We start from the raw sequence: 18310 nt of genomic DNA, 5'->3' as shown, positions 1-18310 counted from the left end.
AACGTCAACAACGGTCTAAGACAAGGGAATACCCTATCATGCGTCCTCTTCAACCTGGCCCTGGAGAAAGTGATTCGCGATGCAGACGTAAATGCGAGAGGCAGCATCTATAAGATATTCTCCGCTATCTTGCTAGGCCGGATAACACCATACGCTCAGAACGTCATTGGCCTATACCAAAGAGGCTTCACTCCAGGCAAATCAGCAACAGATCAAATTTTCTCTCTGCGGCAACCAATGGAAAAATTTTTGAATATAGACATCAGTTGCGCAATTTTTTATTGACTTTAAAGCCGCCTATGATAGCATGTGTCCGAACAGCTCAGTGGTTAGAGCACTGGGTTATCATACTGAAGGCCGCGGTTCAAATCTCACTGGTGGCAGTGGGATTTGTATCGTGGCTTGACGTCGAATACCAGTCGACTCAGCTGTGAATGAGTACCTGAGTTAAATCAGGGTAATAATCTCGGGCGAGCGCAATGCTGGCCACATTGCCTCCTATAGGTTATCCTGTAGTGTACCGTTACGGTCTTGAATGAAGTGCTCTGACACACTTCAAGGCCCTGATCGAATATGAATTGTTGCGCCAACGATTATTATTATTATTATGATAGCATAGCAAGTGTAAAACTGTACACGGCCATGAGAGAATTCGGTATCCCGACGAAATTGATAAGACTGACTAGGTTGACCCTGACCAATGTGCGAGGCCAGATAAAAGCAGCAGGATCACTCTCAACACCATTCGACATCAACAACGATATACGACAAAGGGATGCCCTATCATGCGTCCTCTTTAACCTGGCCCTGGAGAAAGTGATCCGCGATGCTGAGGTAAATGTGACGTATACGATCCTCTTTAAGTCCACCCAACTACTGACCTATGGTGACGATATCGACATCATGGGAAGAACGACCCGAGACGTACAAACTGCCTTCATCATCCAGATTGAGCATGCGACGCGGAAGTTTGGGCTGCACATCAATGAAGGCAAGACAAAATATTGGGTCGGGAAGAAAGAAATGTTGTATTTTGTCAATAGATGGCTACATTTAAACATATCTTGTGTTGTACTTATCGCATCGGGGATTTGAAGACGACAATCTGGGCTACAAGTGTCTCTTCGACAGTGTTGTGATTGTACATTTCAGTCTCAAGTTATAGCGCGTTAAAGATGGACCAAGGAAGAAATTCGTCATATTTTACGTTTTTACTACCTGGGAGGTAAAAATTCAACGAAGTCGGCCGAAAAAATTTGTGAAGTTAATGGGCCCGATACTGTAACGATTCGCACAGCACAGCGTTGGTTTGATCGATTTCGTTCTGGTGTAGTGGATGTCGAAGATACACCCCGTACTGATAGACCAATCATCGTAGAAACCGATAAAATCGTCGAAATCATCCAAGTAGACCGGCATGTGAGCATTCGCTCGATTAGCCAGGAACTAGGTATAGACTATTAAATCGTTTGGAACCATTTGCAGGAGATTGGATTCCAAAAAAAGCTGGATGTTTGGATGCCACGCGAGTTGACGCAAAAAAATCTCTTGGACCGAATCAACGCCTGCGATGCACTGCTGAAACGGAATGAATTCGACCCATTTTTCAAGCGAATGGTGTCTGGTGATGAAAAGTGGATCAAGTACGACAACCTCAAGCGAGAAAGGATCGTGGTCGAAGCACGGCGAGACGGCCCAAACCATCGCCAAGCCTGGATTGGCGGCCAGGAAGGCTTTGCTTTGTGATTTGTGGGATTGGAAGGGAATAATCCACTATGAGCTGCTCAACTATGGCCAGACCCTCAATTCGGTCCTCTACTGTGTGCACCTCGACCGTTTGAAGCAGGCGATTGCCCAGAAGCGGCCAGAATTGTTCAATAGAAATGGTGTTGTGTTCCACCAGGACAATGTTCGACCTCACACATCTTTGATGACCCGCCAGAAGCTACGGGAGCTCGAATGGGATATCCTACCGCAACCACCGTATAGTCCGGACCTGGCACCAAGTGATGGCCATGGTCTCGATGGTGGACGTCTTGGCCACTGTGGCATCTAATACTACAGGTGTTTTATAGTGGGAGAAAGAAGTGTTCAAACGTAGTACTATCTTACCTAGAACAACAGTAATCAAAACAAAGAAATATTAGTTAAAAGTAGATCGCTGGACTATAAAAACAGTGGGATGAACAAAAGCGGTTGTTTGTTCAAGGAAGGCGACAGCAAGAAATACTCTACGACCAACAGAAGGACCCATTCAGGAGGAGCTCAACAGCTCTGAGATCTCATCCACTGCCAAACACCATGAGAGAAAGAATATATATAATAAGTTAAAATTGAAGGAGCGCATAGAAGGAACCATCCCGTCGGGCTCATAGTGAACGAAGCCCTCATCTGCAAGTAATCTCTTCACCCAGCTTGGGAAAAAAATTATGGGCTGTTCGAGTTTATCAAGGATAAGCACAATTTGCACCAAGCGATAAAGAATATGGTAAGGGCTATAAAAGTGGCATTAATCAATCCGATCGATGCTGAAGGTATGCGAAGAAAGGCCATATTGCCAGGGTATGCAATTGGGATCTCAAATGTATTTTATATGAAGGAAACGAGGGACGAGGTAGCCGCCATATTGATGACCGCAATTCACAGAAGCGTTGACTACAATGAACGAATTAAGTTTGTTGAAACAAACCCTATCATTACAGGGTCGCTTAGCATTTGCTTGAACAAATCACCTACGAATCTGAGAAGGAAATTGCCATTATATGTGAACCTTATAGAAAGAGTCACGATGACGTATGGGCTACAGATTTGACTGGAGCGGCGATATGAATTTGCGGGCGACAAGCCAGACATTGTACTATAAATCAGGCAGCCATTGGGTTTCTGTGGGCGAAAATGAATGCTTAATATGTTCACAGCTACTTCGCCCCATCAAGTCTGACACAGTCTGAATTCGAGGAAATACTTGCCAATCTCGGGGACGAACTGCAAAGGTAATTGCCGGTGAACTCAACGCTTAGGCACTTGAGTGGGGTAGCAAAAAAGCACATGGGCCTAGTCTATGAAAGGCTTTTACGCAGTTGGATGTAGTTCCGGCCAACATGGGCGATGTAAACAGCTTTCGGAACGGACGTAGTATGTCCTGGTGCATCACCCACGATCACCAGGCAATCCTCTACAAAATCATCAACTCTGAAACCGAAAAAATTTCAGTTGGGTATGTAAGAGCTTTGAATGAGCAGAGCATAGAGATGTGGTTAGACCAATCTAATAAACCAGGCGTCTTCTTATCCGACCTATTGCATCGCAAAAACGCGTGGCGCATGCATGCCTAGAACATTCTCTGGAAGAAAGCGAAGTGGCCACCATTCGATCAGCCTCCACGAGCCAAATGAATGGCTTAGAGGGCGGTAGGCAGGATCATTCAGAAGACCGATCGATCGAAAACAGCACGAAAGGGACACGCAAAGGCCTCATGCTGGCGTTCGAGCGAAGCAAGGAGGATTGCTATAAAGAGCTCTGCTGAGAGACAAACGTAAACCCGGGGGATAGCGCCTATAGAATCGTGATGGGACGGTTTAGAGAACATTCATTTCAGATCAATCATACGCCCTACCCTGTTGTTGAAAATCATCCAGCGGTTGTTCCTCCACCAAGACCCTGAACCTGAGAAATGCATTCGATTCGGCCAAATAGAACCTAATACGGAAATGCCTGGCAAAGATTGAAATTCCCGCATATCTCGCTGCTATTGGTGATAGCTACAAGAACGGAGATATATATATATGACATAGATAACAAACCCAGGAATACGTTGTCTCCGCAAGCGTCCTACAGAGCTCCGTATTTCACCCACTGCTGTGAAACATAATTGGCAACTATGTGGGGAAGAGGCTGAGTTACACTAATGCGAAGCGGTTCTCATCACCAAGCACCGTAAAAGAAATTATGCCGGTATTTAAATTGGGAATTATATGTATCATCATTTCCAAGCCTGCTCAACTGAGCAGTATTTTTGCGACCAAGCATCCACCGCAAATATCGTTCTAGCAAGGATAACGCCGAACGTGCGAGGGCTCCTAAATATTTCTAGATTGATTGTTGCCAGAATGGTAAGCTCGATCTTGCTCTTTTAAACCCTAGTTTGCGAAAAGGCATTGAAGATCTCAGCTAACGCTCGTCAATTGAGTGCGGTCTACAGGAGGCCAGCCCTGAAATATCTTGTTAGCACAGAATGATGCGAATTAACATATTGGCAGATGAGAGACAGAGGGATAAACAGACAGTAAACCGATTTTCATAAAGTTTTGTTTTACTATTTATATATATATGTATGTCCGCTTTATCCCATGATTTAAAGCGGAAATGCATATCCTTATATATAATATATGTACGATTGAGTATCCACTAATATTCAACGCCATCATTAAGGCATACTTGCAAATCATTGGGCTAATTTCCTGTAGCAGGTTGTTTTGATTGGAGCTCATTTTCGGAATTTTAAAACCATCGTCTTTCCGGAGGGCGACTAATTCCTTCTAGATTTCCTTTGCAGATGCATGACCGTTAAGGTTGCCCATCCAATCATCCATATAAACTTTTCTTAATAAAACTTGAGCCGTGAGCAATAAAACGGTGAACAGTTCCTTGTGCAATAGGTATGTCGTTCCAGGGGATGCTCGCCGAACTTTTGCTGCGATGTCGAATAAGACCCTTACCGTCTGATTGAGGAATGAAACTGGATTGTGGTCAAAGGGTAGTATAGGTCCCCGGGCAAAACGTGGATTGGTACCCACGATGGAGCATAAAATCTGGGAAATGCCTGCTGAACCAACACCAACAGCTCTACTACCAAACACTATCTCCACCTCCACGTGGTGACCGCTAGGAGCTCTTTCGTAACGAAAAGCTGCAGACGGAGAAGGATGAAGGCGAGTCTCCCGCGCCTAAAAACGGGACAAACTGTACCAACTGGTCCTCCAGGTTGGGGGTTGGATGGACTTTACAACGACGAACCCGGCAACGACAAGGGATTAACGATTTGCGCATTTTCTCATGGAACGTGCGCTCCCTGTACAGAGATAAAGCTGATGAGCAGCTAGCCGATACCCTGTCCCAATATAGGGCGATATAACAGCGTTACAAGAGATGCGATGGACAGGGACCGGTTTCCTGGAGAAGAGCCGCTACAACATATATTATAGCGGTCATCCAGTAAACCATGTGCTCGGAGTAGGTTTCTTAGTCAGCCAAAAAATGAAACCTGCTGTTATCGGCTTTGAAAACAAAAGCGAACGGCTGTGCACTCTGCGCTTGCGAGGCAAGTTTAGAAATATAAGCCTCATAAACGTTCACGCCGCTACAGAGGAGACTGCAGAGTCGCAGAAGGATACCTTCTACGAGGCAGTAGAATGAACCCTCGAAGCCTGTCCCAGATATGATATTAAAATCATACTTCAGGATTTTAACAGCCAAGTAGGGACGGAGCCCGTATTCAGGCGATACGCTCGCTCCCATAGCTTACACGAAAAAACAAATGATAACGGACTGCGGATTATTCAATTAGCAGGGTCACACGAAATGGTTGTTGGAAGTACCTGGTTTGCGCGGAAAGCGGTCCTCAAACATACGTGGGCCTCTCCAGAGGGGACCACTTTCAACCAAATTGACCATGTGTTGATCGAATGCCTCCACCTCTCAGCCTTGATGAATGTCAGAACATATAGGGGGGCCAATATAGACTCGGATCACTATCTCGTTGGCATGGTGCTTCGAGCTCGAATAACAATACCACCTAGAATCCGCTCTGACAATCAGGTGAGAGTGAACACTGAAGCCATCCACAACACAACCATCCGCGACACCTATAAGAGGGAAACAGATGCCGCAATAACTGCAGTCAACAGAGGACCTGGAAATGAAGCATCAACAAATGATCTTCACAATCACCTGAAGAACGTTCACAGATGAAAAAAGGAAGCCTGGGAGAACCAGTAAGTCTGTGAACTAGAAAAGTACAGGGAGCAACCGCACCAGGCGCGCAAGTTTTACCAACAAATCAGCAGGATGAAGCCTTATACACCTCGATGCACATCCTACCGAGACAAAGAGGGAAATCTGATTTCCGACAGAATGGGCATATTGGACCGATGGGTTGAGTTCTTTGATGAGCTACTGAACAACCAGAACATCGGCGAGTTGGAGGACCCGCCAAGTGAAGACGATGGACAAATACTGCCACCACCAAGTTTAGTAGAAACAGTCCGTGCAATTCGTCGGCTTAAAAACCATAAGTCGCCAGGGGCCGATGAAATTACAGCCGAATTGGTTAAATATGGAGGCGACCAGTTACACCAAGTGGTTCATCAACTTGTGATCAAGGTATGGGACAACGAATCAATGCCTGACGATTGGCAACGAGGTATTATCTCAGAGTGATATTATGCGGTGTTTCCAACGATTAATTAAATGAAATAATAAAAACTTGTTGTTTCTTTTTCGTTCGTGTGGGTATTTATTCTTGCAAATACCGATATTTCGAGAACCACTTGTTCCCTTCATCAGTGCAAACAAGTTTTCCATTCGACATCAACAACGGTCAACGATAAGGGGATGCCCTATCATGCGTCCTCTTTAACCTGGCTCTCGAGAAAGTGATCCGTGATGCTGATGTAAATACAAGAGGTACGATCCTCTTTAAGTCCACTCAACTACTGGCCAATGCTGACGATATTGACATCTTGGGAAGAACCACCCGAGACGTACAAACTGCCTTCATCCAGATCGAGTAGGCGGCGCGGGATTTTGGGCTGCATATCAATGAAGGCAAGACAAAATATATGGTGGCAACGCCAGCACCGAAGACAAATCAACCAACAACATCAAACCGCACTGGTCAAGCACAAAAAAGAATAAGGATAGGAGAATACAACTTTAAGACCGTTGACAATTTCTCCTATCTAGGGTCGAAAATCAGAACCGATAACAGCTACGATGAGGAAATCCGCGCAAGGTTGTTGTCAGCCAACAAAGCCTATTTCAGCTTACAAAGACTGTTCCGCTCGAAACGTCTCACCATAGGGTCAAAGCTCTTACCGTACAAGACTATGATCTTCCCAATCCTCATGTATTCCTCAGAAACTTGGGTTCTTAGCAAGAAAAATTGCGAACTCTTGGTCGCGTTCGAGTGAAGAATCCTCCGAAGAATTTTTGGTCCCCTACATGAGGATGGACGATTCCGTAGCTTACACAATGACGAAATCTATGAGCGATACCATGACCGTCCGGTGGTGGATAAAATCCGGCTCAATAGGTTACGGTGGACGGGTCACTTAATCCGTATGGATGAGGATGATCCCACCCGGAAAGTCTATAAGGGCAATATCTATGGTAGAAAAAGAAGACGAGGCAGACCCTGCCTAAGATGGAGCGATGGCGTAGGTCAGGACGCCAGACAGCTTTTAGGGATATCGAATTGGTGGACCTCGGCGCAGTCCTTATTAAGGCAGGCCTAGACCGGATACCGGTTGTTGCGCCGTTGATGATGATTATGATGATAAACAATTTGTTAATTCACTGTCAATGTCTGGAACGTTCCATTCACCCTTTTGAGTCAACAGTGATGACTAAACCTCCAACTAATTTGTATTTGCTCATTCAGACTACGATGACTTTCTTTCTGTCCCTTTTTGGCTATCTTTTGAGCCATTTTTACTAGAGTTCACTGGTCAATACAGCTGATTTTTTTCGGAATAAACTGCTAAACACTTGAAAGCATTAATCATGAATTTGGCATTGAAACTGTTTCTAAAGGAATGCAAGTCATAATGATTACTATTAATTCTTGCTGACGGGTTTACACAAAAAATCTATTAAATTCAAGTCTATCGCCATAGATAACGCACCTAAATCCTATCTTTGCTTACTAACTAAATGCCGCAAGTGGTGAAATGTAAGCAAAGCTGAAATGCCCAAATACGCTGCTTATCAATCATCACTGGGAAAAGATAATATTTTTTCAACCTGTGCTGTTTGCTGTTTATCATATAAATACCCCTACTACCGAAAATCTAAAAAGTTTATTTAACGTTTTCGTCGTTCGCGTTTACTTAGTTCAGTGCGTCGAGTCTCAATGGAAAGGTGGCATAATCGAGTAGCGGTTGTAACTGGAGCCAGCTCCGGTATTGGGGCTGCAGTTGCGGAGGACCTGGTCAAGGCTGGACTCGTGGTGGTTGCTTTGGCACGGCGGGAATCTAGACTACAGGAAAATAAAAAATCATTGCCCACTGATCTGCAATCACGATATCATCCAATTAAGTGTGACGTTACCAACGAGGACGATGTTAAGAAGGCTTTCGCGTGGGTGGATGAAACTCTTGGTGGAACTGATATTCTCGTTAACAACGCAGGAACATTTCATTATGGGGAGAACCTGATTGATCCCGGCAATACGGAAATAATTCGTAAGACCCTAGATACAAATGTTACGGCCGTTGTGTTCTGCGTTCGTGAAGCCTTCAATTCCATGAAAAAGCGAAATTTCGATGGCCATGTGATTATCGTTAATAGCGTCGTTGGACACACCACTGAGCGAATTCCTGGAGGAAATATCTACCAACCATCCAAATACGCTGTTACTGCTATGGCTCAAACGTATCGACATGAATTCGCACATGCTGGCACAAAGGTCAAAATCACGGTCAGTTTCATTTGCATTTATCTTTTTTATATTCACTTGGGCGGAACGATTTCAAGGGTGTCGAATATTTTGAATGAAAGTGTTTGTTGTGCTGCGTGTACTGTGATCACGGTGTCTTTCGTTAACGTTGTTGAAGTTAAGTAGTCGTTAGTTTATATCGTAAATGTCTTAACGTATCCACGTCGAAGATTATCTAATCTTATCGCAAATTTGATATTGATATGATTGATACTGAATGAATTCCATCCTTCTTTCCCTTCCCTTAAATTTGGTTTCAGTCGGTAAAGGGTTCGGCTTATTTGAATTGGCTTCGATCTTCCCTGGCCGTAAGCATGATTTAAGTGGAGTCAAGATGGGATCGCACGGGACGCCCTATGTGAAGTGCCAGTTTATTCAGATGACAAGTAGAGCAATTTCAAGTAGTAGTTGCTGGTAGCGGCCAAACCAGTTTGGTCATCATGCACCGTACTACATGAGCCGATCATTTCAGATTTGGAAAGCAGTGACCTGCTCAGAACTAAGCGAGTGGAGAACTGCGTAATGAAGTTGCTTCACGCATTAACGCAACCTGGATGAAGTGGCATTCCACAAGTGGTATTCTTTCTGATCAACGTATCAGCGAACGTCTCAAATCTAGAATTTACCGCAATGTCGTCCGTCTTGTCGCTCTCTATAGTTCTGACTGTTGGTCGATCATAAAAGACAATGAATAGCGTCTTGCGGTAATTGAGGCGAAAATATTGCGTTGGACTAGAGGCGTCACACGTTTTGATAACATCCGCGATCGATATGGATTTACACACAGACCACACATTCTCACCGTGATAATGGATTGAGCCGTTTCAGAGTAAATCGGATGTGACAGACAGACAGACAGACGGACAAACGGACAGACAGACATTCAGCCGATTTTGTTGCACACAAAACCTTAAAAAGGGCTGTAAAGAACTGGATTCTTCATCAATGAAATTTTAATATTCGACTCGAATGTCAATAATTCTCGGTAATTATGACATCTTATTGGTATGGCTTAGGATGCGGCAAATTTGCACGAAATTGATAAGTTTGAACTGGTATAACTTTGACATTAATAGTTGGATTTTTATGAAACTTGGCATGCGTATTCGCGATCCTCTATGCCCGTGCAAAGTTTAGTACTCCTTGGATGAACTTAAAGAGGTTTTTCAGTGAATTTCTAAAAGTTGGTAATATATTATTAGTAAGTTTATTTGATAAATATTGGAGTGGGACATATTTTGAGGCCTAGATTTCATCTAAGCGCATCTTCCTGATTTTTGGATTTTTGGGTTGGGTAGTTTCCGAAAATGAATCCATTCTCACTTTAGGTGTGTACATTTTGACTCCTTACTCGCACACTTTACAATTCACGTCAAAACTAATATCAAATTCGGGAAGCACTAATTGAGGCCTTTCATTTAATATCCCACACGACTATATCTGGTGAATCAAATTTTAAATCCCCCTTTTACATGTATAGGGAGCCCCTCTTTAAACTGCACGTAAATTTATGTCACTCACTGTATACGTGGAACAGTTCCCACATGTTCACCAAATTTCATTCGGATCGATTTAGCCGTTTAATAAGGTTTTATTTTACACAAAAGATTATCTGCATAGAGCATTGTGTAGGGCCATGAGCGTTTGATATCCCGCGTGACAATGGCAATAAAAACAATGACGGGAAGTAACGAAGAGGCACCTCTCTGGTGAACATCGACACAAAAATGGAGTGGTTTTCAATCCCCACCACACTCCAAAATGTGCTGTTTGTTTCTTTTAGAAGCAGATATTACCTCAATTCACAACCAATGTGCCATTTTTATGGTAAAAGATCTCTAAGGCCCGAAGGTAATGTAGAGAGATGTATTTCTCCTGGGAAGATAGATTGATTTTGTAAAGCACTCTCAGTGCAACTCCATAAGAAGAAGAAATTATGTGGTGTTAAACCATTGGTCCAACGTATCATTGTTCATCTCTTCCCTGATTTCAGCGCAGCAACTTTTTCTTTCATGAAGCAGCCGTAGTGTATTCAAGTCATCACCATCACCCTTAATAAATCAGTTGAAGGACTGACGAACTGAAAGGGCTGGTTCCTACCTCTTGGTAGTTAAAAAAGTACACAGATAAAGAAGAAATATAAAATTTGGTTTGCCACTTAGTAGAAGAAGGTATATAACAAGCAAGCAGATTAGATGGGATGATATAAAAATCCAAGGGTTTGTTTGTACTTTCGCAATTCAGCCGGAACAACAAAACGGGATACGCCACCTTTATGCCAAACAGATTTTGTGGAAAACAAAACCTTTCTAAAATTGATTCGTTATCTGTCTGGCTGTTTGTTCGTCTGTCTGTCTCTATGTCGGTCAGGCGGTCAGTCCCAGAGTCCCTAGTCAAAGGAATATAGAGAGAGAAGGAGCCAACCAGGTGGCTGAGGTTGTGAAATCTATTCACACTACTCGGCAGCCGTGGACTCTAGATGGCAAAGGCTCACCGCCTGCGCAAAATCAAAGATGACCCCTTCCTCCTCTAACAAGATCCGATCGCGAGAACTTTCATACCAGACACGCGCGAATGTGCAAAAACTCGGCACATCCTGCAATTCCAATTGTTATTACAGAGATAAGGGAGAAATTTTCAGACATTCCTGCTCTTTTAGCCTTTTGTGATGGAGCCGCACATCGGAGGCACGTGGTGAATTGACTCCGATGTGTCGCCATATCCTAATTAGGGCCAGGCTGTGGGGACCATTCTTTGGAGACCGTAATCCCTGGTCAAAGGGTGGAGGCTGTCATCCCTGGTACATGCCATGAGCTAGCTCAGACGATCTGATCCGATTACATATTCTTCTACTTGTAATTCCTACAGCAATCACGGTCTTCGGTCATTTGAATTAAATAGCCACCCTAAAAAAAATTCTGGAAAAAACTTCATGGTGATCCCCGATATGAAGTCTACTTCTCAAAATAACCCCCACACCGATGCCTGATCAAATAAAGGTATATAGGTAATACATTATTCATTTCTAGAACTAATTAGTTAGGGTACCATCAATGTCCTTAATTTTTTTCGAGTTGTCACAATCTCGGCGGAAGCCCGATTTTATTTAATACTAGTACTAGCATACTAAGTCTAGCATTTAGACTTAGACGATCCTACCTACTTAAAAGATACACGGGCTCTGATAGTAGTGGCGGCGGTCGCAACATCGAGCACGTTTGTAGAATAGTGTACTTTTGCATGCTTTGAACCAGATTGTGTGAGAGTCCTAGAATTTCTTGGGGCCCATAAGAGATTTAGGTACAGTACCTGCAGTTGACAATATTATGGGAACTTCTCTGATTTCCCGAGCAAGTGGCTCTTTGTTTACATTTTGCGTCTATTATGGGGGATAGCAACATCAGCAATATACGCGGGGCGAACCCTCCCGTCAACCTACAGCACGTCAGGCTTGTAGTCTGGTATGTGGCGTGATCGCGGTCGTGTTTTTTGCACTGGCACCATAACGGTACAGCCAGAACTAGGATAGTCCAACGTCTCTAATGCTCAGCCACACGTTCTGTACTGATCGGCCTCCACCCGCTCTTTCATTATGACCTTTATATACGCTCGAGTGGCGACCACGCTGCCCTAAATGACATCCATAAATATAATAATGCCCTCTCAGCAAAGAGCTTCCCAGCACGCAGTCATCCGTTGGACACATGCAAATCGACAAGTGACTGTCAAAGACAATTCCCGTGTTTTCCGTGCATTGCCTTCGACTTCCATTCACCAGTCCAAGTTAAGTGAAGTCAGCCCACAGTCTGCCTTACAAACAGTCGCATGCAAGGGACTCTTTGATGTAAAAAACAAGCGTGTAGTGAGTCGACTTGGGGATGATGTTGTGCTGCAACGTCAACGACGTCCTTGCCTCCGATGTCACCAGGCAGGTTCATCCCCCCACGGCAATCTCTATCTGTGAAATGCGATTTCAGTACCTGTTTCACACGTCGCAGGAATCCAGACAGCAAAGCATCCTTCACATCACCAACTCGGGCATGGGTTCCTTGCAGAATTCTTGGGTACTTTATTGTGAAACCACCCCATCTAGCATCATACAGAAGCTTGGAAGTTAGTTCAGTGTCATATCAAAGAGGACCCAACGAATTTCCTGGAATCACTCTCCATATGCGGATGGGTTCTGAGGTGTTGCTGCCCTCAGATGAATGTACCGACAAGGTGGTATGATTGCTGCCGGAAACTTCATTAGTTTCAGATCAGTGTGAATAGCCTGGAGTAACCGGTCCTTTTTAGGGATAAAGTAGGTGATTCCCTTAGTGAAGCAAGGTGGAAAATCCTCAGGTAGACTTATTAATTGGTTTTTGCTGTGAACCAACCAACCATGTACACTGGTAAACTTTTTATAGCAGAAATTCTGCACCCGTTGCAGACCAAGACCCCTCAGTTCTACGAACTGCTCTTCGGTAACATCCGGGTAACCACTGAATTCCACTCCAAAACTCTTTTAGTTCCGTTACCGAAAAATGTATTCTCCGTACGCTCAATGGAACTCGTTGAGTAATGTAAAAAATTACGCTGGTTCCTGGCGTACGTTGTATTCTGAACACGTTTGTAGTGACTTTCGCCATACCGTCGTAACCGACTGCATACGACAGAAAATTTCTGCTTTAGTGTATCCAGAATTTGAACTATCGGTGTCTAATTAGGGATGGTATAGTTGCGGTAAACTCTCAGCACTTTATTCTTCACCCGGGTACAGGCATCACCACATCTGATCAGCGTACCAAGTAATCAGTTGCTGGTTTAAGTCGTGTGTCACAGCCCCTTATTACACCAACGTGAAACCTTGTTGTCATGTTATCCCTTTGTATCAACAATTTGAGATACCGCCTAGAAAGAATATCAATCATCCTTCGGTTTAGGTACCTCCCCGCCTCACTGATACTCCCGGTCATCATGAATATCTAGCGTAATTCTTAAATATTTGACTCTGTTTCACCTCCATGTCATGTAACCTTATACTCTCAGGTGATCAAGCTTACATCTCCTTGTTGAGGATCCTACCTTCCTGCACCATGCACTAGTAACCCTTAGTCCAGTTTGGATTCTATCACATAGGGTATCCTCATATTTGCCCCTACAGGTTAAAACAATGTCGCCCACGTAACCCTGGACCTGTATTCCAGTATTTGTTAGCACATCCAGGCGTTCGTCCACTACCATACTCCACATACCCTTGAGTAGTATTCATTGCAATAGAATTTGTACCTGTCGGTACTTTTATTTGCCTATTCCCTAGCATTTTGGCCATCCAGTGCTATTTCTTTTGTTTCTATGGTGCCCCGTAGTACATCCGCCAGCTGATACAGAGCAGTTTCAATTGACCATCCTGCCCGGTAAGCGTGTTGACACTGATGTAGGCGATTACGCTTTAGAACGTTAGTTATAATATAGTTGTGTATGACCTTCTCTAGCGTTTTGAGGATGAACGATGTTAGGCAAATTGGTCTGAAAGGTTTAGGGTGGAAAGGATCCTTTTCACCCATTTTCGGAATAAAGACCACTTTTGCAAGTCTCCATGCCCTTGGTTTATATCCCTAAGATGATTCCTAAGCCTCTCTGAATTACTACTGGGAAAATGCCATCTACTCAGGGTGATTTCAGTGATTTCAAAGTTCCCTTACCATACCCAACCTAGCTTCTGAGCATACCTCTTTTGATAGTTTCCAGTTCTCCTTTCTTCCCTTTTATTCGTTGTTGGGATGTCAGGCAGAATGTTGTCGGCTGCCGCCGTGGGGTAGGACCCCAGGAAATGAGTTCTGAGTAATAGGTGTACTCTCTCCTCCTTATTTTCGGTAAAGGTGCCATCTTCCTTCGTCAAACAGACAGAGGATATTTCCCCGTCTTTGGCTACAGCCTTGTAAAACCTGCTCGCTTCTGCGTTGCTATACGCAGTCATTTATTTTTGTATCTCTGCCAGTCCTGGGTTTGTTTTGCAGGTTGAAGAGTTTTCGTGCCTCTGTTCTCATTCTGGCCAGGTTCCTGTTCCACCATGGTGCAGCCCTTGATGACTTAACTGTCTTAGGCGGACACTGTATTTAGGTTTTCCACGACTGTTTCTAGTTCCAGCTCGTTCCTGAGGTCACCGCCCCCTTGAAGGTGACCCCATTCCCAATCCGTTCTCCTAGGAGTCCTTATCATTATTTTATTACGTAGTTACTCTCAATGTCGAATCTGATTATTCTGTGGTCAGACACAGAGGGCTCATCAGACACCGACCATTCCTGACCAGCCAGCCTTCATTAGAGTTTGCCTAGAGTTATGTCTAGCACCTCCTGTCTAGTGCTGCTTAGTTATATATTCTAACTTATTGTTAAAAATAAATTCAAAAAGGTACTCACCTTTCCGATTGGTGTCGCTGCTTCCCCTGATAGGCGTTGGCATCCCAGCCGAGGAGAAGTAGTAACGGTCTCTTCGCATAGTACTTCACTAGTTCAGCGACTTGTTCCAGTGGAACCCGAATGTCGTTTCCTGGGAAGTTTCCCGGTGCCACGATTTCCTCTCAAGTTCTCCTCTCGGTTTTCAATGAGACTTGGATACCCACAAGGCCCCCGGTCAGGAACTGTGAAAGACATATATATTTTAAATTACGTTTAAGATGACATGGCGCTTTCATGCGCGTCGCCGTTCATCCTCAGCCCTGGAAATCCTACGTCTAGGTCGCCTAACTTCTGCTCTTCACTGGGCAGCAGCTCTACTTTCCTCGCTGATCCAGTCCTTTCCGCCTCTATGGCTTTCGAGATTTCTTGGGGACCTCGGTATGCTTTTCACCCGGTGTCTCCTCCGAGGTGACTTTCCTCGGCTTTTCCCTGTGCAAATGTACAGGTATATTGCCAAATCAATAGTTGACATGGCAACTCCGACGTTTGATTGCCCACAGGGATTGGTCGTCTACCTCTGTCGTGAGGAGTCTACTCTTGCCCTCCACCTTGGTTCTGAAGACTCTTCATAATCGCGTATGGAGATCCTCATTTTGAGCGATTACGAATGAAGACTTCCATATCTATTGTTGCGGCTTTTGGGCAAAAAACCAGGTGTCACCAAGCCACCAGGTGTGCTCCTGATATATCATCCCGAGCACATGTTGACAGTTCTGCTGCTTCCCAGCCTGGCAATTTAGGAACTATGGTGTTAAGCCACTCTGCAGTGTCTTCCGTCACACAGTCCACCAGTATATGGCCTGGTCGAAAGTGTACACCGATGAACACAAGTTTCGCAGTCCATCCCTTAAACATTTGCCTGACGACAAAGTCTTCGATGGTTTCCTGCTCCTCACGAGTGATTATTTGCTCGGGAAACATTTTTGGCAGTATGGCCAGTCGAATGCCCTTAGCCGCACTAGCATAGCTAATGGCGGGCTTCCTGATTCCTGCCTTCACCCCTGACCGCCTGGGTTTTCTCCCCCTTGGGTTCAGGTTTGGATTTTTTGGGAGCATTCCCTTCATGCGGGCTAATCTTCGCTGCTCCCTACTTCCTTAGCTCCGATAACGATGGCTTAGGTCTATCCTGAGCCTTCTTAAGGGCATCATTTGGTTTCAGGCCTTCCATCAGGTAGCGCAAGTACCATTTAGCGCCTTCCTGACGTCTGATATATTTATCTCAGACGTGCTTCTGCTAGTCCCTACTTTTTGAGCGTGTGTTTGCTGGTTGTTGTCCACGCAGTATACCAATGTTGACCTTGGACCCACTGCTTGACGTCCCAACTTCTCCCTTCTTGGGTGTAATCACCTGGCTCTCAGTATTTCAAACATGTTCCTCCGTCTGGTTAACCAGTTTGTGTGCGGTATAGGGTCCCACTGTATTGACTGTAGTTTTTTTTATTTTAATACAGGTACTCATTTGATTCCCACGAGTATGGGGGATAAGAGGTCCGCCGCGTCATAGCTCCCGGTTGCACGAGAAGGTCTAACTTACTCACTGAGGCCACCAGGTATCAGTGAGGCTCCGTTCGAATACAGTCAGTTACCGCCGACTGCAAACTATCCAATGGGCACGGTTCGTATGACACCCTGGATTGGGAGAGGTGTTTTTCGACTCCTCAGTCTAGATTCGTAGCGTTTTGTTAATAGTAGGGTCACCTTGTACAGGGTATGGCAATCACCATTCAATAATGATCTTGGTAGACGAGAGGCTTGGCCCCTGAAAAGCCACACATCGCCCTAGAGGAGAGGCAGCTCACCCTCAAAGGGAGATAGCTTGGCCTCAGGAAGCTATATTCCGCGTCAGTCTATCCTGTACTGCATAACCCTGGACTAATCGTATTTTATTGAACTGATCATTTTAAATTATTCTGGTATTATCCTGTAAGTGAGAGTAACAAAAGAGGACCTAAATCTAATTGGTTCGTTTAAGGTGATGGGTAGCCTTTCCCGAGTTGCATATCACCACAAATGCTTTCATGAGGGAAGTTATACAAAGCTGACTGTGCCCGGAATTTATTTTTACACAGTCTTTGCTTTTAGGATAATTTAATTGTCCTTAGTTATGCATAAGCAAATAACGCATTTGACAGTTACGCTTTGGCCCTACAAAATGATGAGGATTTACAAAGTTTCAGTTCCACTAGTGATATCTGACTTTCTCCATCTGTGACCATTTCACAGAATATCAAAATATCCTGCCTAATTACTTTGGGAGTAAGTTCCTACTATACGATTAAATGGAGTCTGTCATTTTTTGACTAACCATGATATTAACAATCAAATTTGTCATTAAATAATTTCAGAGTATTAGTCCTGGTGCTGTTGATACGGAGCTCGTTCCCGGGGGCCTATTAGAAAGCTTTGGAATTCCCTATTTGAGTCCGGCAGACATTTCAAACGCTATACTGTACGCGATTGCTACTCCACCCAATGTTCAAGTGAGTACAAATATCCCAATGATAGATAACAAAGCCAAAAAACGTAATTTTTCTCGAAAATTTCAGATTTATGAATTGACGATTGAGCCAGTAGCATCGCTGATGCCGAAACAGAAAAATTAATTTTAAATTTCACCACAAAACAAAAAGCCAAACATATTCCAATTATAAACTTATGGAATTTGTTTTTTTTTTTTTGAAAATAAATTTTCCGGAATAAATAATAAATAGTTAAAAGTGTTCTAATATTCTGTAGTTTTTTTTTTATCACAAGTCATGAGGAAGGGCTTCGCAAGAGCAGAAGAGGAACACAGACGATGACCGAAGAAAAGAAGTACCGATTATGTAATTGCTGTTGACCCCTAAATGGAACGAATCGCGGGAACCATGCATTCGCGCCACCGTTGTTGACTTACTAAAATGTGCCCTAACTCCATGCAAGAAGTCCAGGCTACTGTTCCAGTGTTTTACGTCATGTAAGGCTAGGGCTACACTCTCGTCAGTCATTCCATTGCATAGTATAGCTAGTAATCGAGTTCTCGCCCTTTCCCAATATATAACCTACCCACTCCCAATTCCAATTTCTGACCAACGCATTCACAGATATCTGGCCCACATTTTCTGGAAGCTCTTTAAACAAAGTTGTGCCAGGTCTGAAAATCCAGTTGATA

General features: G+C 44.1%; 1 protein-coding gene across 1 annotated transcript; it reads left to right on the top strand.

The window, feature by feature from the left end:
- The first annotated feature begins 8131 nt into the window (after nt 1–8131).
- Nucleotides 8132–17762, top strand: LOC119646680 (farnesol dehydrogenase-like). The gene is made up of 3 exons (XM_038047235.1): nt 8132–8698; nt 17505–17639; nt 17706–17762. The coding sequence occupies exons 1-3, from the start codon at nt 8132–8134 to the stop codon at nt 17760–17762; spliced, it is 759 nt and encodes a 252-aa protein (XP_037903163.1).
- Nucleotides 17763–18310: the final 548 nt, after the last annotated feature.

Source organism: Hermetia illucens, chromosome 1 (assembly GCF_905115235.1).
Source record: "Hermetia illucens chromosome 1, iHerIll2.2.curated.20191125, whole genome shotgun sequence".
NCBI lineage: Eukaryota > Metazoa > Arthropoda > Insecta > Diptera > Stratiomyidae > Hermetia > Hermetia illucens.
The sequence above is the reverse complement of the archived record's forward strand: the minus strand, read 5'-3'. Positions and strand labels throughout refer to the sequence as shown.